We start from the raw sequence: 24,705 nt of genomic DNA, 5'->3' as shown, positions 1-24,705 counted from the left end.
AGTAGACAATTTGTTTGAGAGGAAACAAATCTGTCTCAAATTTTACCAAAAATTAGATTTCTCATTCATTTGAATTTTTTTTTATTTGATTTTTTTGCTAATTCCGACAAATAGCAGCCAGCTGAGCGCATTTCACTGAACTGAAGTGGACTGGAAAAAGGTTACAAAAAAAGTCACATAAATCACAGAGCTACGTTCAATGTTGGTTTAAACTCTGCAACAAATAAAATCTATGGGTCTGTGAAATATTCAGCCCGTGCTCGGATGCCACGGACTGGTAGATAAGAGAAGGCGGAGAAGCTTTTTTGTCTCTCATCACTGAAAAACTGATGAAACTCAGACAAAACTCAGATGAAAATTTAATCAAAAACTCAGATCATCCAAGAAAATCAGCAGAGTGTGCATGAGCCCCAACACTCACCTCCTGCACACCTGTCCGATCCTCTGTGCCGCTTGGTCTTTTCCTTCCACTGAAGAGGATGTTGTGTGACCTTAACCCTAAGGCATATCAGTGAGGACGATGGAAATTGTCATTGATTGGGTAAATCATTTATCTGCCAAGAGCCATAACATCGACATGTCCGAAAACCAAACAAAAAAATGCGCTCATGGTGTCAGTACGTGACAATCATATAGTGAAGGAGCAATGACGCCAGTGGCGGCTCACCTCGGTAGGGAACATTTAGGTGGGTCGAGGGCAGCCAATGTCTGTGTCCTTGGCCCCCAAATTGCTACACTCGAAATAAATAAGTCTTCACACGGCTCCATCAACTGAAAAATTAAAACGTCATGGGTGTCGAAAAATGACGTCAAAATGAGAAAATGATTATTTCCAAATTAGTTTTTTTCACCTCTAAAATAATAAAAAAACTGGAAAGGTTTGGTATCGCCATAATCATACTGATGAGGAGAATCGTTTACCAGGTCATTTTTACTACGCATTGTGCGCCTTAGAAACAATTTCTAAAAGACAATGTCAGAATTGCATTTTTTTTTTCACAACTTCACTGCACTGGTATCATGTAAATGTGCAACATGTCCCCCAAAAAAGAAGCCCTAACTCATCAATGTGAACTGAAAAATAAAGAAGTTACGGCTGTTGGAAAAAGGGGAGGAAAAAAACCAAGTGCAAAAGCAAAATTGGGAAGGGGTTAAATGAATAGAAAACGTTCAGAAGCCTCAAAGTCCTATTTTTTTTTTTTTTTAAAGTAAACAGAAACATATTGAACGGACGGAGATGCGGCAGGGTTTATATGCATCAAAAAACGAAAAAAAGAAACATAGTTTTTAGAAAAACTCGCTAAATAAAAGATCGAAAAGCATAAAAAATAACTAAATGCTCGCATAACAATACTCAATATTTAAAAACAAGGAAGGATCAGAGAGGAAGAGAGCGAGGAGGAGGAGGAAAAGGAGGAGGAGTAGAATGAGGAGGAAAAGAAGGAGGAGGATGAGAAGGAGGAGGAGGAGGAAAAGGCGGAGGAGGACGAGAAAGAGTAGAAGAGGATGAGGACACTCATGAAATCTAGTAACAGCAAGAATGGATATTACCAATTAAAACATAACTTTTAATATATACCAAATAAAATGCATACCAACCACAATCAATAACGTGTTACAAAATGTGCTCAAATAACCAGCGCACATAAATACAATGAAACAGTGTCACCCTTAAAATGTCTTTGACTAGCCATCAAAGGCCCAAAATTAAAATACGGGGTGAGGGGGGGTCGTATTCTTAAAGATAACCCTGCCATGCAAGGACAGAACCCAAGTGTGGTCCTACCCTCACTAATGTCTAGCGTTCCCTTCCAACGAGTTTTGTCAACCAGTGTAGGTGGGCTCACCAGGAGAGTGTTAATAATTTTTAGTGTGTTAGTATATAATTCCAGAATATGGAACCTTACAGATTATAGGATTTCTGGTACTGAGAGATAACCCAGATTACGGGCTATTCTCCCCTACCGGCACATCATGTGTAAATAAAAAATCAATCGATTTTAAAATAAACCTTTTTGTATCTCTGGCATGGTATCGAGAAACAGTTCAATGGCATATAGAGCCTTGTTGTGGGGTGTGAGGAGCTGTCCGTGGACTAAAGACCATTGGATCCATGGACGTAGAGTGGCGTCCACGGCTCTAAGGGATGCAGACTTTTTCAAGCACGGAGCATCGGTTACGTCGATCTTATTGTTGTGTTTTGTTGCTTGCTCATCAGTTTCAGGTGCACAAATCTGTCCTGGCTGGATCTTAAGTATACATTAAGCCAGACAGGAGATTGGTAAAGATAAATAACTCCTTCCATTACTCTCATCAGGGTCTCCGTGACCTTAATTAAGCCATTTTTCTCCAAGTCACTAGTCCCATTGTGTGGATGGGAGTAGTTAAACTCTTGGGGCTGTCACCACAGGGGTTGTGCACGCAATGCCACGTGATTGGCTCGGCCACAGGAAAATACATCCATCAATGCCCAGATAGCTTTAAGGGGGTGTTTCCCGAAGGCAAGGCTCAATTCCAGGGGATCGGCTAGGGGTATTTAGGACACTTATGAGGAAATAGAGGGGTTGTTGCTGGTTGGAGCTGGATATATGTGCTATGGTCGTGGCATCCGTCGTCTGGAAGAACATGGGCTATGAGTACAGACTATACTGGCAGGAGATACAAAAGTTGTGAGCCAACCAAAAATTGGGAGACAGTGAGTATCGCCTGGTACAGGGGCAGTGAAACTACCGGAGGTGGGTTGAAATCTTGTGGACTGGGGGGGCATTGCATTGTGGCCATCTACTCATATTTGCTGTAACACCATAGATGTAAGGAATAAAAATAGTTGCATTGTTAGCGTGCTTAGATGATTATTATAACCCACAACCTCAGATCTTCACATGGGGTATATTTAAATAAAGTGCTGCCAAATTTAGTGTCTTTCCAGATTATGTGTCGCAGAGGCGCTGAAGTGGGATTTCAGAGCATAGACAATTTTGTAAGAAAAACAATGGGACAGATGACAAGAACATGAGGAAACACCAGAAATGACCAGTCTACCAGTGGGGATGGGTGCGTTTCGGGTCATTGTGCACCTTGAGTAGATGGTAATATTTAAGCATTACTGGAAGGGATAAAATCTGTACTTTTTCTTTCTTAGTGATGATGCGGAGAGACTCGGCTCTCCTCAGGATATTTGTGCCAACTTCCATGTTCTGTAATGTTGGGTAACTTGAAAGGGGAGTGTAGTCATTAGTGTCCCCCATGATTCTGGCGTCACCTTTCATAAATGCATCACGCTCTTGATTCACAAATGGTTTTGATAACACTAAGGACAGTTGTTGATTATTATTCTTAAAGCAGGTGAGATTATGAGTAAAAATGAGACCTTTATCAATACTTCTGGGGTCATTACTACCACAGTGAAGAAAGTCTCTACATGGCTACTCCTGGGGCTTGTGGGATTACTGTAAATGTATGGTGGTTTTTCCACTGCTGGGAAATGACTTTTCTAAATCTGGGTTTGACTCTGAAAATTAAGAAATTCTTAGATTTAAGGCCAAAATGGCTTTTTATGGTGAGTTTCCTAATGAAAATGTTTAGGTCAACATCCAACTGACATGCATTGGACTTATCTGAGGAGATAAATGAGTTGTCCGAAAAGGTGGAATCCACCAAACATTACTGTCCTCTACTGAAGATAGAGCATCAAAGGTGAAAGTGATTTAAGAGAGGTAAAATAAGATGCTCCACCCATAAAATACTCCACCAATAATAACATGCTCCTCCCATAAAATACTCCACCGATAATAACATGCTCCTCCCATAAAATACTCCACCGATAATAACATGCTCCTCCCATAAAATACTACTCCACCAATAATAACATGATCCTCCCATAAAATACTCCACCGATAATAACATGCTCCTCCCATAAAATACTCCACCAATAATAACATGCTCCTCCCATAAAATACTCCACCGATAATAACATGCTCCTCCCATAAAATACTACTCCACCAATAATAACATGATCCTCCCATAAAATACTCCACCGATAATAACATGCTCCTCCCATAAAATACTCCACCAATAATAACATGCTCCTCCCATAAAATACTACACCGATAATAACATGCTCCTCCCATAAAATACTCCACCGATAATAACATGCTCCTCCCATAAAATACTCCACCAATAATAACATGCTCCTCCCATAAGATGCTCCACCCATAAAATACTCCACCAATAATAAGATGCTCCACCCATAATAAGATGCCCCACCCATAAAATACTCCATCAATAATAAGATGCTCCTCCCATAAAATACTCCACCAATAATAACATTCTCCTCCCATAAAATACTCCACCGATAATAACATGCTCCTCCCATAAAATACTCCACCGATAATAACATGCTCCTCCCATAAAATACTCCACCGATAATAACATGCTCCTCCCATAAAATACTCCACCGATAATAACATGCTCCACCCATAATAAGATGCCCCACCCATAAAATACTCCATCAATAATAAGATGCTCCACCCATAAAATACTCCACCAATAATAAGATGCTCCACCCATAAAATACTCCACCCATAGTAAGATGCTGCTCCCATAGTAAGATGCTCCTCCCATAAAATACTCCATCAATAGTAAGATGCTCCACCCATACAATACTCCATCAATAGTAAGATGCTCCACCCATAAAATATTCCTTCAATAATAAGATGCTCCACCCCTAATATGAAGGTGGAAGGTCCTCGCCTCTGCGTGAATTCACCATCTTTGCTTCTAGATAAACAGAATCTGCTCTTTGCTTTCGAACAGAAAAAGAAGGGATGGAGAACTGAACCAGGGTTGCAAAAATGTGCGGAAAAGCAAAAAGGAGACCATGTCCTTCTATCCTGGGTGCTTCATCCGCCACATGGGGCCGATTTACATCTTGTCTATGGGGCTCCATCTCTTAGGCCTGTTTCACACTTCAGTTTTTCACAGTCAGTCAAGATCCGCCGATTTGCCAAAAAAACGGATCCGCCATTTTTATTTTCGGATCCTTTTTTTTCCCCATTGACTTTCATTATCAGCGGATTTTGACTGATGATCGTCCGTTGCATCTGTATTTGTGCGGATTCGCCAAAATTGTGGCGTCCGCTGAGATCACCGAATGGACCATGCAACTTTTTTTGCTGTCCGGATCCGCATTTTCCCCTTTTAACCCTGAATCAAGTGTCGCTGCTGGATGAAAATTCTCTCTCTCTCTCTCTCTCTCTCCTTACCGCTCCAGCGAGATCCCGCCCGCGACATGACAGCTGCTCCCGCCCGCGACATGACAGCTGCTCCCCCGAGATCCCGTCCGCGACATGACAGCTGCTCCCGCGAGATCCCGCCCGCGACATGACAGCTGCTCCCCCGAGATCCCGTCTGCGACATGACAGCTGGTCCCGCGAGATCCCGCCCGCGACATGACAGCTGCTCCCACAAGATCACGCCCGCGACATGACAGCTGCTCCCCCGAGATCCCGTCCGCGACATGACAGCTGCTCCCGCGAGATCCCGCCCGCGACATGACAGCTGCTCCCGCGAGATCACGCCCGCGACATGACAGCTGCTCCCCCGAGATCCCGTCCGCGACATGACAGCTGCTCCCGCGAGATCCCGCCCGCGACATGACAGCTGCTCCCACGAGATCATGCCCGCGACATGACAGCTGCTCCCGCGAGATCACGCCCGAGACATGACAGCTACTCCCGCGAGATCACGCCCGCGACATGACAGCTGCTCCCGTGAGATCACGCCCGCGACATGACAGCTGCTCCCACGAGATCACGCCCGTGACATCACTCCTGCTCCCGTGAGATCACGCCCGCGACATCACTCCTGCTCCCGCGAGTTCCCGCCGTGCCCGCGACATCCCGATGACAGCTCCCACGTCAGCATGCCCGCTCCCGAAGAACACTACATCGCCGGTATTTTTTTTTCTTTTTTCCCAGGCGCGGTTCCTTTAAATTTTCACCTTCGCCGGATCCGTCCATCCGCCGATCCGATGACACACGTTCCTGTCAGTCCACCTGCGGATCCGTTTTCCGCTATTTTGGCGGATTTAGACTGACCAGGAAAACAGATGTGTGAAACAGGCCTTACATGTCACTGATTCACAAACTGCCACCTAGATGTAAAGCCGCGCTGCAGTAAGATGCACCAGGAGGGGGCGAACCTGTCATTGCCACGTCGCTCACCTTTAGATTCCTGATATTTCTGGTATCATTTTTGCCAGTTTTGGGTGTAAACTATGAGAATTCCGGCAATGGTCGGCCCGACCCCCTATTGAGAAGACCCATAGATGTTTTAGGAAAGAGTCAGAGCAGTGCAGGAGTCTGATGTGACTATATCATCCAGCCTTCATGGCTCCTCCATGATGTGAATGTGAGGGGTCACATCCCTGCTTGTGGTCACCACAGTTTACATTTACCTAAAATAATGTGAACTTTGACCTATAATGCCAGAATAAAATCCGTGCAGACGACGTGAACAGCGCTAACCAGAGCCCCATCCGGCAGCTCCAGAGCATCGCTCTCTATGTGACCGCAAAACGAGACTTCCCATATACTGTACACACCCCACACTGTACAGCACTGGTGAGTGAGGATTACCTGTGGGATGTGGTGGCCGATCAGTAGCCAGAATGTGGCGAAGATGAGAAGCGGGAACTTGGATTTCTGCATTATGTCTGTAAGAAAAACCAAAAACATTAAATGGAAACATTCCTCTCCGGGCGAAAATTTACATCCCACCATAATCATCAATACCAAATATACAAGATCCCCCAAATCTATAAAAGACATGTACACAACAATGCTACAAATGTATCAGTCACATACACAACACACCTACTGTACATCTCCAACAATGCAACATCTCCAACAGTCCAAATGCTTAGAACCCCGAAATATTCCTCACTGCCACATAGAGTGGGGTAAAAAAGGATTTAGTCAGTCAGCAATAGTGCAAGTTCCACCACTTAAAAAGATGAGAGGCGTCTGTAATTTACATCATAGGTAGACCTCAACTATGGGAGACAAACTGAGAAAAAAAAATCCAGAAAATCACATTGTCTGTTTTTTTTTCATTTTATTTGCATATTATGGTGGAAAATAAGTATTTGGTCAGAAACAAAATTTCATCTCAATACTTTGTGATATATCCTTTGTTGGCAATGACAGAGGTCAAACGTTTTCTGTAAGTCTTCACAAGGTTGCCACACACTGTTGTTGGTATGTTGGCCCATTCCTCCATGCAGATCTCCTCTAGAGCAGTGATGTTTTTGGCTTTTCGCTTGGCAACACGGACTTTCAACTCCCTCCAAAGGTTTTCTATAGGGTTGAGATCTGGAGACTGGCTAGGCCACTCCAGGACCTTGAAATGCTTCTTACGAAGCCACTCCTTCGTTGCCCTGGCGGTGTGCTTTGGATCATTGTCATGTTGAAAGACCCAGCCACGTTTCATCATCAATGCCCTTGCTGATGGAAGGAGGTTTGCACTCAAAATCTCACGATACATGGCCCCATTCATTCTTTCATGTACCCGGATCAGTCGTCCTGGCCCCTTTGCAGAGAAACAGCCCCAAAGCATGATGTTTCCACCACCATGCTTTACAGTAGGTATGGTGTTTGATGGATGCAACTCAGTATTCTTTTTCCTCCAAACACGACAAGTTGTGTTTCTACCAAACAGTTCCAGTTTGGTTTCATCAGACCATAGGATATTCTCCCAAAACTCCTCTGGATCATCCAAATGCTCTCTAGCAAACTTCAGACGGGCCCGGACATGTACAGGCTTAAGCAGTGGGACACGTCTGGCACTGCATGATCTGAGTCCATGGTGGCGTAGTGTGTTACTTATGGTAGGCCTTGTTACATTGGTCCCAGCTCTCTGCAGTTCATTCACTAGGTCCCCCCGCGTGGTTCTGGGATTTTTGCTCACCGTTCTTGTGATCATTCTGACCCCACGGGGTGGGATTTTGCGTGGAGCACCAGATCGAGGGAGATTATCAGTGGTCTTGTATGTCTTCCATTTTCTAATTATTGCTCCCACAGTTGATTTCTTCACTCCAAGCTGGTTGGCTATTGCAGATTCAGTCTTCCCAGCCTGGTGCAGGGCTACAATTTTGTTTCTGGTGTCCTTTGACAGCTCTTTGGTCTTCACCATAGTGGAGTTTGGAGTCAGACTGTTTGAGGGTGTGCACAGGTGTCTTTTTATACTGATAACAAGTTTAACCCCTTCCTGACATGAGACGTACTATCCCGTCCACGGTACCCGGGCCCGTATGACCGGGGACGGGATAGTACGTCTACCGCGATCAGCGGCGCCCACGTGGTGAGCGCCGCTGATCGCGGCCGGGTGTCAGCTGATTATCACAGCTGACACCCGGCACAATGTGTCAGGGGCGGTCACGGACCGCCCCCGACACGTTAACCCCTTGCACACCGCGATCAAACGCGATCGCGGTGTACCGGGAGTTAAAGGGAAGCATCGGCAGGGAGGGGGCTCCCTCCGTGCTTCCCTGAGCCCCCCACGGCAGCGCAATGTGCAGCGCTGCTGCGGGGGACTCCTATCCTCCAGGCCCCCGAATCCAAGATGGCGACGGGGGCCTTCGGGGGCCTGGGGAAGCTGGCTTCCTCAGTGCCTGCAAAGCGCAGGCATGAGGAAGCCTTGTGCACTGCCTGTGACAGATTGCTGATCTGTCACAGTGATCTGTGATGTGACAGATCAGCGATCTGTCACAGGACAGTGATGTCCCACCTGGGACTATGTAATAAAGTAAAAAAAAATTAAAAAAAAAGTGTAAAAATAAATTTAAAAAAATCGCCAAATAAATTAGTAAAAAAAAAAAAAATATTCCCCAATAAATTCATTTTTTTAAAATAATAATAAAAAAAAACAATAAATGTACACATATTAGGTATCGCCGCGTCCGTAACGACCTGCCCTATAAAACTGTCCCATTAGTTAACCCCTTTAGCGAACCCCTTAAAAAATAAAAATAAAAAACGAAGCAAAAAATAATGATTTATTATCATACCGCCAAACAAAAAGTGCAATAACGCGCGATCAAAAAGACGCATATAAATATCCATGGAACCGCTGAAAACGTCATCTTGTCCCGCAAAAAACAAGCCGCCACACAGCATCATCAGCGAAAAAATAAAAAAGTTATAACTCGCAGAATAAAGCGATGCAAAAATAATTATTTTTTATATAAAATAGTTTTCATTGCATAAAACCGACAAAAACATAAAAAAACGACCTAAATGAGGTATCGCTGTAACCGTACTGACCCGAAGAATAAAACCGCTTTATCAATTTTACCGCACGCGGAACGGTGTAAACGCACCCCCCCAAAAGAAATTCATGAAACGCTGGTTTTTGTTCATTCTGCGTCCCAAAAATCGGAATAAAAAGCGATCAAAAAATTTCACGTGCCCGAAAATGGTACCAATAAAAACGTCAACTCGTCCCGCAAAAAATAAGACCTCACATGACTCGGTGGGTCAAAATACGGAAAAATTATAGCTCTCAATATGTGGTGATGCAAAAACTATTTTTACAATAAAAAGCGTCTTTTAGCGTGCGACAGCCGCCAAACATAAAAACCGCCATAAATAGTAAATCAAACCCCCCGTTATCACCCCCTTAGTTAGGGAAAAATAATAAAATAAAAAAAATGTATTTATTTCCATTTTTCCGTTAGGGCTAGGGTTAGGGCTAGGGGTGTGTTGGGGTAGGGTTGGGTTAGGGTTAGGGTTAGGGCTAGGGTTAGGGTTAGGGCTAGGGTTAGGGTTAGGGCTAGGGTTAGGGTTAGGGCTAGGGCTAGGGTTAGGGCTAGGGCTAGGGCTAGGGTTAGGGGCGTGTTGGGGTTCGGGTTGGAGTTAGAATTGGGGGTTTCCACTGTTTGGGCACATCAGGGGCTCTCCAAATGCAACATGGCGTCTGATCTCAATTCCAGCCAATTCTGAGTTGAAAAAGTCAAATGGTGCTCCTTCCCTTCCAAGCTCTGCTATGCGCCCAAACAGTGTTTTACCCCCTCATGTAGGGTATCAGCCTACTCAGGACAAATTGCAAAACAATTTTTGGGGTCCAATTTCTCCTGTTACCCTTAGGAAAATAAAAAATTGGGGGCAAAAATATCATTTTTGTGGAAAAAAATGATTTTTTTTATTTTCACGTCCGAGTGTTATAAACTTCTGTGAAGCACTTGGGGGTTCAAAGTGCTCACCACACATCTAGATAAGTTCCGTGGGGGGTCTAGTGTCCAAAATGGGGTCACTTGTGGGGAGTTTCAATAGTTTAGGTACATCAGGGGCTCTCCAAACGCACATGACACCCGCAGACCATTCCATCAAAGTCTGCATTCCAAAACGTCACTGCTTCCCTTCCGAGCCCCGACGTGTGTCCATACAGTAGTTTTCTCCCACATATGGGGTGTCAGCGTACTCAGGACAAATTGGACAACAACTTTTGGGGTCCAATTTCTCCTGGTACCCTTGGGAAAATAAAAAAAATGGTGACTAAAAGATCATGTTTGTGGAAAAAATACGAATTTTTTATTTTCACGCCCGGGCGTTGTAAACTTCTGTGAAGCACTGGGGGGGTCAAAGTGCTCACCACACATCTAGATAAGTTCCTTGGGGGGGTCTAGTTTACAAAATGGTGTCATTTGTGGGGGGTTTCCACTGTTTAGGTACATTAGGGGCTCTCCAAAGGCAACATGACACCCGCAGACCATTCCATCAAAGTCTGCATTCCAAAACGTCACTACTTCCCTTCCGAGCCCTGACGTGTGCCCATACAGTAGTTTTCTCCCACATATGGGGTAGCAGCGTACTCAGGACAAATTGGAAAACAACTTTTGGGGTCCAATTTATCCTGGTACCCTTGGGAAAATAAAAAAATGGTGACTAAAAGATCATGTTTGTGGAAAAAATACGAATTTTTTATTTTCACGCCCGGGCGTTGTAAACTTCTGTGAAGCACTGGGGGGGTCAAAGTGCTCACCACACATCTAGATAAGTTCCTTGGGGGGTCTAGTTTACAAAATGGGGCTAATTGTGGGGGGTTTCCACTGTTTAGGTACATTAGGGGCTCTCCAAAGGCAATATGACACCCGCAGACCATTCCATCAAAGTCTGCATTCCAAAACGTCACTACTTCCCTTCCGAGCCCCGACGTGTGCCCATACAGTAGTTTTCTCCCACATATGGGGTATCAGCATACTCAGGACAAATTGGACAACAACTTTTGGGGTCCAATTTCTCCTGGTACCCTTGGGAAAATAAAAAAATGGTGACTAAAAGATCATGTTTGTGGAAAAAATACGATTTTTTTATTTTCACGCCCGGGCGTTGTAAACTTCTGTGAAGCACTGGGGGGGTCAAAGTGCTCACCACACATCTAGATAAGTTCCTTGGGGGGTCTAGTTTACAAAATGGTGTCATTTGTGGGGGGTTTCCACTGTTTAGGTACATTAGGGGCTCTCCAAAGGCAACATGACACCCGCAGACCATTCCATCAAAGTCTGCATTCCAAAACGTCACTACTTCCCTTCCGAGCCCCGACGTGTGCCCATACAGTAGTTTTCTCCCACATATGGGGTATCAGCATACTCAGGATAAATTGGACAACAACTTTTGGGGTCCAATTTCTCCTGGTACCCTTGGGAAAATAAAAAAATGGTGACTAAAAGATCATGTTTGTGGAAAAAATATGAATTTTTTATTTTCACGCCCGGGCGTTGTAAACTTCTGTGAAGCACTGGGGGGGTCAAAGTGCTCACCACACATCTAGATAAGTTCCTTAGGGGGTCTAGTTTCCAAAATGGTGTCATTTGTGGGGGGTTCCACTGTTTTGGTACATCAGGAGTTTTCCAAACGCGACATGGTGTCCGATCTCAATTCCAGCCAAAAACGTCAAAAGGCGCTGCTTCCCTTCCGAGCTCTGCCATGCCCCCAAATAGTGGTTTACCCCCACATGTGGGGTATCAGCGTACTCAGGACAAATTGCACAATAACTTTTAGGGTCCTGTTACCCTTGGAAAAATAAGAATTGAGGGTGAAAAGATCATTTTTGTGGAAAAAATATGATTTTTTAATTGTATGGCTTTATGTTATAAACTTCTGTGAAGCCCATGGGGGTTCAAAGTTCTCACCACACATCTAGATAAGTTCCTTAGGGTGTCTAGTTTCCAAAATGGTGTCATTTGTGGGGGGTTTCCACTGTTTTGGTACATCAGGGGTTTTCCAAACGCGACATGGTGTCCGATCTCAATTCCAGCCAAAAACGTCAAATGGCGCTGCTTCCCTTCCGAGCTCTGCCATGTGCCCAAATAGTGGTTTACCCCCACATGTGGGGTATCAGCGTACTCAGGACAAATTGCACAATAACTTTTAGGGTCCTGTTACCCTTGGAAAAATAAGAATTGAGGGTGAAAAGATCATTTTTGTGGAAAAAATATGATTTTTTAATTGTATGGCTTTATGTTATAAACTTCTGTGAAGCCCATGGGGGTTCAAAGTTCTCACCACACATCTAGATAAGTTCCTTAGGGTGTCTAGTTTCCAAAATGGTGTCATTTGTGGGGGGTTTCCACTGTTTTGGTACATCAGGGGTTTTCCAAACGCGACATGGTGTCCGATCTCAATTCCAGCCAAAAACGTCAAATGGCGCTGCTTCCCTTCCGAGCTCTGCCATGCGCCCAAATAGTGGTTTACCCCCACATGTGGGGTATCAGCGTACTCAGGACAAATTGCACAATAACTTTTAGGGTCCTGTTACCCTTGGAAAAATAAGAATTGAGGGTGAAAAGATCATTTTTGTTGAAAAAATATGATTTTTTAATTGTATGGCTTTATGTTATAAACTTCTGTGAAGCCCATGGGGGTTCAAAGTTCTCACCACACATCTAGATAAGTTCCTTAGGGGGTCTAGTTTCCAAAATGGTGTCGTTTGTGGGGGGTTTCCACTGTTTTGATACATCAGGGGTTTTCCAAACGCGACATGGTGTCCAATCTCAATTCCAGCCAAAAACGTCAAATGGCGCTGCTTCCCTTCCAAGCTCTGCCATGCGCCCAAATAGTGGTTTACCCCCACATGTGGGGTATCAGCGTACTCAGGACAAATTGCACAATAACTTTTAGGGTCCTGTTACCCTTGGGAAAATAAAAATTGGGGTGAAAAGATCATTTTTGTGGAAAAAATATGATTTTTTAATTGTACCGCTGTACGTTATAAACTTCTGTAAAGCCCTTGTGGGTTCAAAGTTCTCACCACATATCTAGATAAGTTCCTTGGGGGGTCTAGTTTCCAAAATGGGGTCACTTGTAGGGGGTTTCCACTGTTTAGGTACATCAGGGACTCTCCAAACGTGACATGGCGTCCAATCTGAATTCCAGCCAATTTTGCATTGAAAAAGTCAAACGGCGCTCCTTCCATTCTGAGCTCTGCCATGCGCCGAAACAGTCGTTACCCCCCACATATCAGGTATCTGCGTACTCAGGACAAATTGCACAATAACTTTTGCAGTTCAATTTCTCCTGTTACCCTTGGTAAAATAAAAAAAATTGAACCTGAAGTATTTTTTTTATGAAAAAAAGTTAGATGTTCATTTTTTTTTAAATATTCAAAAAAATTCCTGTGACGCACCTAAAGGGTTAATAAACTTCTTGAATGTGGTTTTGAGCACCTTAAGGGGTGCAGTTTTTAGAATGGTGTCACTTTTGTGTATTTTCTATCATATAGACCCCTCAAAGTGGCTTCAAATGTGATGTGGTCCTAAAAATAAAATGGTGGTGTAAAAATGAGAAATCGCTGGTCAACTTTTAACCCTTATAACTTCCTAACAAAAAAAAATTTTGGTTCCAAAATTGTGCTGATGTAAAGTAAACATGTGGGAAATGTTAGTTATCAAGTTTTTTGTGTGCCGTATCTCTGTGATTTAAGGGCATAAAAATTCAAAGTTGGAAAATTGCGAAATTTTCAAAATTTTCGCCAAATTTCCGTTTTTCTCACAAATAAACGCAAGTTATTTGAATGAAATTTTACCACTAACATGAAGTACAATATGTCACGAGAAAACAATGTCAGAATCACCGGGATCCATGGAAGCGTTCGAGAGTTATGACCTCATAAAGGCACAGTGGTCAGAATTGTAAAAATTGGCCCGGTCATGAACGTGCAAACCACCCTTGGGGGTGAAGGGGTTAAACAGGTGCCATTACTACAGGTAATGAGTGGAGGAAAGAGGAGACTCTTAAAGAAGAAGTTACAGGTCTGTGAGAGCCAGAAATCTTGATTGCTTGTTTCTGACCAAATACTTATTTTCCACCATAATATTCAAATAAAATGAAAAAAAAACAGACAATGTGATTTTCTGGATTTTTTTTTCTCAGTTTGTCTCCCATAGTTGAGGTCTACCTATGATGTAAATTACAGACGCCTCTCATCTTTTTAAGTGGTGGAACTTGCACTATTGCTGACTGACTAAATACTTTTTTTCCCCACTGTATACAGAGCAGGATGTAACTCAGGATCAGTACAGGATCAGTAATGTATGAATACAGCTACTGCACCAGCAGAAAAGTGAGTGCAGCTCTGCTCATTGCGGGGATTGAGGGTGTGTTCCCTGCTGATCCTGCTGTGTGCTCCTGAGCTCCAGAGAACCACCATCTCTCCACCTGGGGACCTGCTCTCTCTCCTACCCAGGGAGGAGTGGGTTTCCTGGGATGAGTGAAGGAGCCAAGTCCCAGGCCTCTGTTTCCCGATCCAGGCCGGGGGGGCAGAAGAAACCAGCAACCGACCTGCACATCAGAGGACTCGGGGGTGAGACGCTCCACCAGGAGTCGCAGCAATGTGCCTCCTACTCCCCCCCCCAGGTCTGCAGAGACCCAGAGAAGCCACAAGGCTTCCAACATGGAGGAGAAGCCAGCTAGCAGTGTGCAAGATGGCGGTCTTTCCGGAGGAAAACTGAGTGCTCACGGAGGAGAGGCCAACCTCACTGAAGAAGGTTGGGGGCTGCAGAGGTCTAGGAAGTCTGTGTCAACCTATGCCTCCCGAGTCATGAACCACCTCTGTGAGTATGAAGAGGCGAGCAAAACCATCAGGAGGCTCTGGGAGGAGCTGCGCTGCACAAGCGCCAAAGCTGCAGGTTCCTCCAGACCCAGGAAGACCCAACTCCAGGCAGAGGTAAAGAGATTAAAGCTTGAAATTAATGAGCTGGAGGTGAGGAAAGCCTTCATAAGAGAAAAGAGTAGTCCCTTCAAGGAAAAACTAATAAATGAAGACAGATTTAGAGAAATGGCTGATAACAGAGAGCAAAGGCAGATGGGGCTGCAGCCTGAAAGCTAGGTGGATGATGATGATAACTAACAGAAAGCCCCACCTGGTGGCCAGCAAAGTCACCCGCAGGCCAGGTGCAGCGAGTTCCCTGCAGGACAGGCGTCATTGCCATCTGGTCACAGTTCTGCTGGCTTTTGGGAGGACAGTGATAACAACGGCCAGGGAGGGGCGCTAATGGCGGAGATCAAGCTCCTGGAATCCCCAGTGTACCTTCAGAATTTCCATCTTGGTGGCGATTTACCAGAGGAGGCACCTGGGGGCCAGAAGACTAAGTCAAAGAAGACCAAGCCAAAGCTACAGGAAGTGGTAAGCTATGTATATGAACCCCTCCCTGTACCCGCTGAGTCAGCTGCAGGGTCAGCTCGTTGTATAAGCCCCGTTTCCCAGCCCAGCCCGGGTTCTGCTGTGAATCCGGTGCAAGGGCGCTGGGAGAGTACAAAGCACGGTAGTGAGGTGCAGAGCTCCATCTCTGCTTGTAGTAGAGGGGATGAAGCAGGAGGTGCTTCAGCCAAGAGGCTGGACAGTGAGGGCGGCCCGGCGGTGGGCGAACGGTCAGGCCACGATACTGTGGTGCGTTCCTCAGTGGGAGAGGGGAGCGGCCCAGTGTCGGGGGCAGCTCCGGTAGCCTCAGCGACCCTGAATGCTGTTGCCGCTGATCACTTAGTTGAGAAGCGGTGGCAGTGTGAGGGGGTTACCTGGGCTGGGAGTTCTAGTGATCCCAAAGTCGTATTCTGTGTTGGCACCACTGGTCAGCAACGTCCTGATATAAAGGATCAGTGGTGCCTCACAGCAGTGAAAGATCAGCAGTGCCTGGTATCAACAGTGAAGCAACAGAAATTGCCAACTGATGATGCAGAGGGCACACATGTCTAGGTGTGAGGTCACCTCCAGTTTTGTGGGGGAGTGATCACTAATGGTAGAGGGTGGAGAGGTTTATCTATCCTTCTGGATAGAGAGGTATGGCCTCTGGGCCTTTCGAGAGCAAAATGGTTTGGATGCAATGTGGTCCCTTCCAACAGCCGGGCCGGGTAGTGTGCTTAGGAATGTGGTCCGTCTTCGGTGGAGGGGCAGTGATGCATGTCCTCCCAGGTCTAAGGTTGTGGAGCATCTGTTGAAGATGGGCTTCAAGGCAATTGATATCTACACCTTGATACATCCCTATTCCTTGCCTGAGTTTGATGTCAGCTTTGCTCGGCCGGAGGGGCTTGAGCTCTTCTGGTCGAATTATGAGTCGGCAAAAATGAGCCCGGCTGGCGAGACTTTGTCATTCAGGTGGTGTCTCATCAAAAGTAAGTCAAGGAAGTGACCGTGATGACTTATAACGAGTCTCTTTCTTGTTATGACATCATGACATGGCTTGGAAGATATGGAGAGGTGATGGAGATGCCAAAGAAGAACCGTGAGGAGTTTGGTATCTGGTCAGGGGCCTGGACGTTTATGGTAAAACTTAAGCGTTCAGGTGGTATGGTTGCCCACATTCCATCATCTGCCTTTCTGAGTAGGGATTGTATCCAGGTCTTCTACCAGGGGCAACCGAAGCTCTGTCTGTCACAGGTGCGGTAACCCCACACACTTCAGTGCAAACTGCACTGTGCAGAAATGTGCATTGTGTGGGGGTGTCGGCCATCTTGCTGCATCTTGTGTGGAGATTAGGTGCTACATGGTATATAGCACAGCCCCACATGGTATATGGCACTGCCCCACATGGTATATAGCACAGCACCACATGGTATATAGCACAGCCCCATGGTATATAGCACAGCACCACATGGTATACAGCACAGCACCACATGGTATATAGCACAGCCCCATGGTATATAGTACAGCACCACATGGTATATAGCACAGCCCCATGGTATAAAGCACAGCACCACAATGTATATAGCACAGCATCACAAGGTATATAGCACAGCATCGCAAGGTATATAGCACAGCACCACATGGTATATAGCACAGCACCACATGGTATATAGCACAGCACCACATGTTATATAGCACAGCCCCACATGGTATATAGCACAGCCCCATGGTATATAGCACAGCACCACATGGTATATAGCACAGCCCCACATGGTATATAGCACCCCCCCAGCATGGCCCCACAGTCCAGTACTCACTGTTACTTTGACAAAAACACTCCTCACCTCTCCTCGTGCCCGCGCTGCTCCCGGCTGTCTCCTGGCTTAGCCTGCACTGCCTGGTACTCAGTGAGTGTGCGATGACATCATCGCGCAGCCGCAGTGTCAGAGGCAGAGCAGGGAATTATAGGAGAGGGAGCATCAGCTGACGCTCTCTCCTCCATCATTGCTTTGAACTGTACCGGCATCTATGACGCTGGTATAGTTGCAGCTGCAGGTGGAGTCTGCTCTGGCGGCAGGTGGACCCCCTGCCTCACGGGCCCCATAGCGGCTGTGTGATGTGCCGCTAGCTGGGTGCCCCTGGGGAGCGGGGGCCCTAGGCAGCTGCCTGGTCTGCTTGCCGCCAACGCCAGCCCTGCGTGGGACAGAACGTCAGGTAGTTGAGGCAAGGGTTGTTTTCTGAGGTTTTTTTTGTACATGACAGGGATTCATTGGAATGGGCATTAGGTGAGCATTTTTGATTATTATTTTTTGGTTTTACAGGAGACAATGGCTTCAGTTAGATGAGTATAACTGTGATTGTTATTTTTAAATAAAAACGTAAAAGTGTGTTTCTTTTATTTCAAATAAAAGGATTTTATTCTGGCTGTGTCTTTATTTGCAATATAACTATAGGATTTCCAATGGATAGGTGTCTTATAGACTCTTCTTCATTACTAACCGTGTGCTTGATGTCACCAGACAATACAAAGGTGACATCAACGGGGGACGTGGCCTAGGACACTGATGGCGTGAGTCGCACTTGTCTGGTGATCTGAGGTAATTTCCTCTAAAATCTACAAAAACTGGGCCAATAATCACAATTCCTCACAAAAATGTCAAGGAACATCTGTTAAACGTCTTACCCACTTTTTGGAGGAAATTTTTCACATTTAAGATATTTTTCCTGTGAGGATAAACCATCAGCTGTCTACTGTGCTGGGACACTGAGGCCGAATTGCCTTGCAGTTGATAGACTTCTTATGACTGACCTTTTAATTTATTCATCATAAAATTCATTATAAGTTTGCAATTATGGATTAATTCTTCATCGACATTTTTGTGATTAATTGACATCAAATCACTTGGAGACTGTTTCTTCTGGGGTAAAATACCGACACCTCAGTGGTGACATCTATTCAACCCAGCTGTAGAGGAATTGTTACTCAGTTTTTACATTAGCCTCCCTCGGATAAAGACAGAGGCTACAGAGGATTACAATAGGCCGCTATTCATCGTCATTCTCCTCAGTGCAATCTGCTGATTGACAATTGTGACTCGCTGCAGCTGATTGGCCATCACTAATGCAGCCAATTGAACAAGCGCGTTCTCTTTTGAGTTTCATACTGTGAATAATTTTGTCATTATTTTCTTTCTGTGATGCCTCATCTAAGGTATTTACTGTTATTGTTACCACACATGAATGACTTTATGAGAAGTCCTATTTATTAGCATATACCTACTATCCCCCTTTTTCACATGTAAAGCGCCATGGAGTAAATGGCGCTATATAAATGCATAATAATAATAATATTCTGGCTATCTGGTGCAGTTTGCTGTTGGAGTTTTATTGTTATTTATATATTATTCTCTTGGAGCACTAAGAATTCTTATTGCAGAGTTATAGGAAACTTAAAGCTTATATTTAACCCCTAAAGTACACAATTGAATAGATCATGTCATGATCCCAGTGCAGGTTTTTGAGCTGCACGTCAGGGGTTAATGTCTGGAGCTCGGTGCAGGTTTTGACCTGCACACCTGGGGTTAATGATTGTGGCCTCTTTCTGGTTCTGGGAGAGCTTCTTAAACCCCTGGGAAGCGCCAATCCCTGCCAGTTATACTTTTGCCTTTGGCCTAGTGTGCTGACCTCCGTGTGCCTGTTGGTTGCTAGAGCTTGATTATATGGTTCTGACCCGGCTCTGTTCCCCGTTGTGAGTTTGCCTGTTGTTTTTGTACTGCGCTACCCTCTCTGTGTATGACTCATTGCCTGGGACCTGACTACTCTCTGCTCGCCCCTCTTGTACCTTGCAGCTATCTCTGTGTGTGACTCATTGGCTACGTCTTGACTATCCTCACTGTCTATGCCCCCTGGTAACTTTGTCTCGCAGTTACCCTGCTAGGAGTTCCCTTGCAGCTCCTAGCTCTCTGGAGTTTAGGCCACGCCCCTAGCAGTCACGTGATTCAGGTCCTCCTGTTCTGAAGTACGCATCTACTCGGTTGCTGCCCGCTCCACAGGTATCTTTGAGCACAGTTTGCTTTACTCAGGACACGCGTACTGGCTCAGTGAACAAGTTCAGGGCGGTGTTCCTGACAGATCAGTTCTGGACTAATACAGTAATTCTTATTAGCTGATCTATTATAACAGTCTATTTTCTCTCACATTTATAAGAGTTACAAATACCTGGAAAATGTCTAACAATAAAAGCTCATCCTCATCAAAAACACAAAACAATAGCAGAAGCAATCGACTTAGTCATATTCCGTTAAAAACATCCACTATCTGTGGGAGCCCAAGAAAATCAAGATCTCCAATTAAAAAAGACAGACAACAACCTTTGATGGAGACTCATAGCTCTAAATTGGAGGTCCACAACAAATTTTCTGTGCTTCAGACCACCGATCCTGAAGACATGGATTCAGCATCTTCATCAAAAAGGAAAGGCTTGAAAGAGTGGGGTAATGATCGTTCCTCTGCAACTAATTCATCAGATGAATTTTCTCATACCTACTCTCCAAATCCTAGCCCCAAAAATTCTTGATTAAGTTTAATGGGATCAAGTGTGGTATTTCCTGAATCTTTTGACAGTCACTCCATGGAGGCATTTATGACCAGTCTTGCCGATAAAATTAGCACTAGACTTAAATTAGATCTTGACAAACAAACCAAAATTTTCCAGGAAACCTTAGATGTATTCAGTAATAAACTGGAAAACCAGGAAAAGAGACTATCGGATATGGAAAAAAAATATGAAATTACTTCAAAGGAGAAGCAAGATACAGAGGTAGAGCTTCAGAAACTAAAGCTTAAATTGGCTGACATAGAAGATAGGTCAAGACGAAATAACATCAAAATTAGGGGTATTTTGGAGGATGTTACCCCTAATAGACTTCCTGATTATATTAAATCTGTCCTCAAGGTACAGTTCTTGCCCCTTTTCTCTTCACACTGTACACTGCGGATTTTAAGTGCAACTCATCTAGCTGCTACTTGCAGAAGTATTCTGATGACTCTGCAATAGTAGGCCTCATCACAGGAGGAGATGAAAGAGAGTACAGAGATACTAACCAAGCTTTTGTGGAGTGGTGTCAGAGGAACCACCTTAGGATTAATTCCGGGAAGACCAAGGAATTGGTGGTGGACTTTCGCAAGGGAAAAAATCCACAAGTAGTGGTGAACATTCAGGGAAATGACATTGAGATAGTCGACACCTATAAGTACCTTGGTGTGATCCTCAATAATAAGCTTGACTTGGCCCATCACTTGGATGCAGTGTACAGGAAGGGCCACAGTAGGCTTTATCTGCTCAGAAGGCTGAGAGCCTTCGGAGTTAGGGGGGCACTCCTTGCATCCTTCTTCAACTCTGTTGTGGCATCAGTCATCTTCTTTGGTGTGGCGTGCTGGGGTAGTGGCATATCAACCAGGGACAGGAATAGGCTGGACAAACTGATTAGAAGGGTCAGCTCTGTCCTGGGATGCCCCCTTGATCCAGGTCAGAAAGTAGGCGACAGGAGGATACTGGCTAAGGTGAGCTACATGGTGCAGAATGATTCCCATCCCATGCATGAAACCGTGACAAAGATGTGCAGTACTGTCAGTGACCAGCTACTTCATCCTAAATGTGAGAGGGAGCGCTATCGAAAGTCCTTCCTTCCTGCTGCAGTTAGGCTGTATAACCAGCACTGTCCAAAACGGAGAACGGCCCAAACAGAGAACTGATAGATCCAAAATTGTGATTGTCCGGTTATATCATTTTTTTTCTTCGTATATGTACCTACCTACTGTCAATGTAATGCCTTTATGCATCTGTATCTGTACTTGTTCCTGCCTTGCTGCTGTAATGCTCTGAATTTCCCCATGGTGGGACGATTAAAGGATTATCTTCAAACACATGCTGCCAAATTTATCTGATTCTGATTTAATAGTGGACCGTATCCATAGGCTGGTAAAACCATCTAATATCCCAAGAGAATTACCAAGAGACACTATAATGCGGATTCACTTTTACCATATCATGGAAAGGATCCACATCTATGTCAAAGTAAAAAAGGGCTTCTCAGAACCTTATGGTCATCTTAAGTTATTCTCTGACCTCTCCAAAGAGACCATTGAGGGAAGAAAGCTTTTTAGACCCATTACATCAGTCTTAAGAGACAAAGAAATCCCGTGTAAGTGGGGTTTCCCTCTGAAACTGTTGATCAATTTTAAAGGAAATACATCTGTCGTATTGTCACCGAAAGATGGGTATGAATTCCTGAAGATGAATGGCTTTGCGCTTCATTCGGGCAAAAATGGTTCTCCAGGATCCAGACATGTTACTTGAGATCTAATATGTATATTCTGATCTAAAATGTTATGCTGCCTGAATTGGTTATTGTTTAATATTTCATGATGTTTTACTTTTCAGTGGTGCGCTAAGTTTAGATTGGGCCATTTTATTCTTACATTAGAGGCTGTTTCCTCAGTGCACCACACGGACTTCTCCCCCACACCAGAAGGAGAATCTGTGGTGTAGGATTCCCTCTAGAGATTTGTATTTTGTGTTTATTTGTTTCATAGTTTGTAGTTTATTTTTATACAAAAGCCCTTAGTTTTCTTTGTAATTAACCAACGGTCCATTGTTTAGTAATATGACTATTAAGTTGTGTTCTTATAATGTAAGGGGACTTAATAGTCCTAATAAACGCTTTACCATCCAGAAAGAAATTTTCAAATCTTTAGCAGACATAGTTAATTTACAAGAGTCAAAGTTTAAACTAAATAATCACCCAGAATTTTCTGTACGAAATTGCCCTATTAGTTTTGAGTCGTCAAGTTCCTCAAAGAAGGCGGAGTCATCACTATGATAAGGAATTCTTTATCTTTTGAATTGTTAGAAGAGGTTTTGATATTAATGGACACTGCCATATCTTGGTTTGTAATCTAAACTCTCAAATGTGCACAATAGTTAATCTATACGTCCCAAATAAGGGTCAAATTAAATTTTTAACTAAAATTATTAAAAAAGTTGATCAAATTAAAAGAGGTATTTTACTGATGTTAGGAGACTATAATATTGTACCGGATAACATTCTTGATTCATCCTCTACTAATAGATGCAAATCTCCCTCATTAAATTGTTGGATTTTTAAGAATGAATTATTTGACTTAGATGTCTTATTTCCACATCGGAGGAATATTCCTACTTCTAAGACACTCATTTATCTGCTTCAAGGATAGATCTTATCCTGACATATATTTTCCCTCCCTAGATTCAAATCCATTTCTGTAGGTAGTAAGACTGTTTCTGACCATGCCCCATTATTTGCTGAATTTGAAGGCGGCCATAAAATTAACAATCAATTTTTATGGAAGTGTAATTTCTCAATATTTTAAAATTCCAAATATCATAAAGAAATTTCACTGGCCCTAACTAATTATTTTAGAGAAAACCCTTTTGATTCTACAAAGCCCTATTTACAGTGGAATGCTCATAAAGCGGTGATTAGAGGTACCTTAATACAAATCTCATCTAAAATAAAAAAATTCAACAGAAATAAAATCAAAGAATTACAGTCCATAATTAAAGATAAGGAATCGTCTCTGACTAATACTTCTTCCCCTTGTCCCAAAATAAAATCTGGAGCCAGCCCTACCCCCCCCCCAACTTTACCCAAATAACCCCCAGTTTTCAGTGCCTAACTATTATTATAAAGTAAGTTAAAATTGACAAGCTTAAGTAATAAGAATTGATGTTTTTGGCATTAAAATGGGCACTGTAGGTGTGTTTCCTGTCCTCCACTCCCTGCCGATCTTGGTTCCCCATTGACTTGCATTGGGTTTCGTGTTTCAGTCGGCCTTCGACTTTTCACGATAATAGGACGATTTCGTTCGACCCGACTTTTGAGAAACTCGGGTTTCATGAAACCCGACTCGACCCTAAAAAAGGCAAAGTCGCTCATCACTAGTTGTATGTTATACATTTAGTGCCCTCAGCCCTTCTTTTTCTCTACTAGTCTGGACTATTGTAACTCTCTACTGATCGATCTCCCTCTTTTTAAACTCTCCTCTCTAATCCATCCTGAATGCGGCAGCCAGGGTCGTATTTCTGTCCAGCCACTTCACCGATGGGTTGGCACCTCCACCTTCTGCCAGTCATTGTGTAAACAAGATCCGAGAATGTACCAGCGCAGTAAAGGTGACTCAGTGATGACTCACGACAGGGATTTATTTTACAAGAAAATAAAGAGCAGTAATAAGAGATGAACAGGAAACAGTAAAGTTGACTATCAACATGCGGATCAATACACAGTCAGCAATATAAAAAGTGTACAGGCAATATTTCTGCAATCAACTACTTAAGATACTAATTAACAGGTACATACCTAACGATACATAATCCCGGTCTCTCTGGCAGGGAAATGTCAGAGCCACCCCAACCGACCACCACTTCCCGTTATAGAAATAGTTCAATATACAAATACATGATTCAAAATATCATCATCCAGAACCGACCGGGGCTCCGGTACAACCCAATCACAAGTCCAATTCAAGCTAGCAATTTTCCTCAATTTAGTACCGTACGTCTGCAGAGGAAGCAATGGCCCGGTTCAATCGAAACTTCTGTTAAAGACAACATGCGTTCCTTTCAATGTGGTAATCAGCGTCTAGTCTTCAATGCTTGAGCTGTGAAGTCTGTTCTGTGGTGCTTGGAGTTCAGTGCATGGGCATACACAGGATCAAAACTAGGGGGGGCAAGCCATGGTTGGTCACGTGGCAAATTTTAGACCATGCACCCGACCATGCCCATTTCACAACTAATCACACCCATATCCATGCCTTAATCGCACCCATTTAGCAATGCTGATCACACTGACTGGTACTGAGGGCACAGTGGCTGGCAATATGGGCAAAGTGGCTGATACTGAGGAAAAGAAAGGAAGAACAGAGAGAGAGAGAAAAAGAAAGAACAGAAAAAAAGAAAGAAATGAGAGAGAGAAAGAAAGAACAGAGAGA

General features: G+C 44.0%; 1 protein-coding gene across 1 annotated transcript in view; it reads right to left on the bottom strand.

The window, feature by feature from the left end:
* LOC141051501 (T-cell ecto-ADP-ribosyltransferase 1-like) overlaps positions 1-24,705 on the bottom strand; it is a 144,037-nt gene that overhangs the window by 111,358 nt on the left and 7,974 nt on the right. The window contains exon 2 of the mRNA XM_073548432.1: positions 6,639-6,715. Coding sequence (XP_073404533.1) covers positions 6,639-6,710 — 72 coding nt within the window. The 5' untranslated portion in view covers positions 6,711-6,715. The remainder of the gene's footprint in view (positions 1-6,638; positions 6,716-24,705) is intronic.

The sequence above is a fragment of the Dendrobates tinctorius genome, unplaced genomic scaffold, assembly GCF_039654945.1.
Source record: "Dendrobates tinctorius isolate UK_male_01 unplaced genomic scaffold, ASM3965494v1 ptg000157l, whole genome shotgun sequence".
Classification (NCBI taxonomy): domain Eukaryota; kingdom Metazoa; phylum Chordata; class Amphibia; order Anura; family Dendrobatidae; genus Dendrobates; species Dendrobates tinctorius.
Note: the sequence above shows the minus strand (reverse complement) of the source record. Positions and strands in the feature narration are given on the sequence as shown.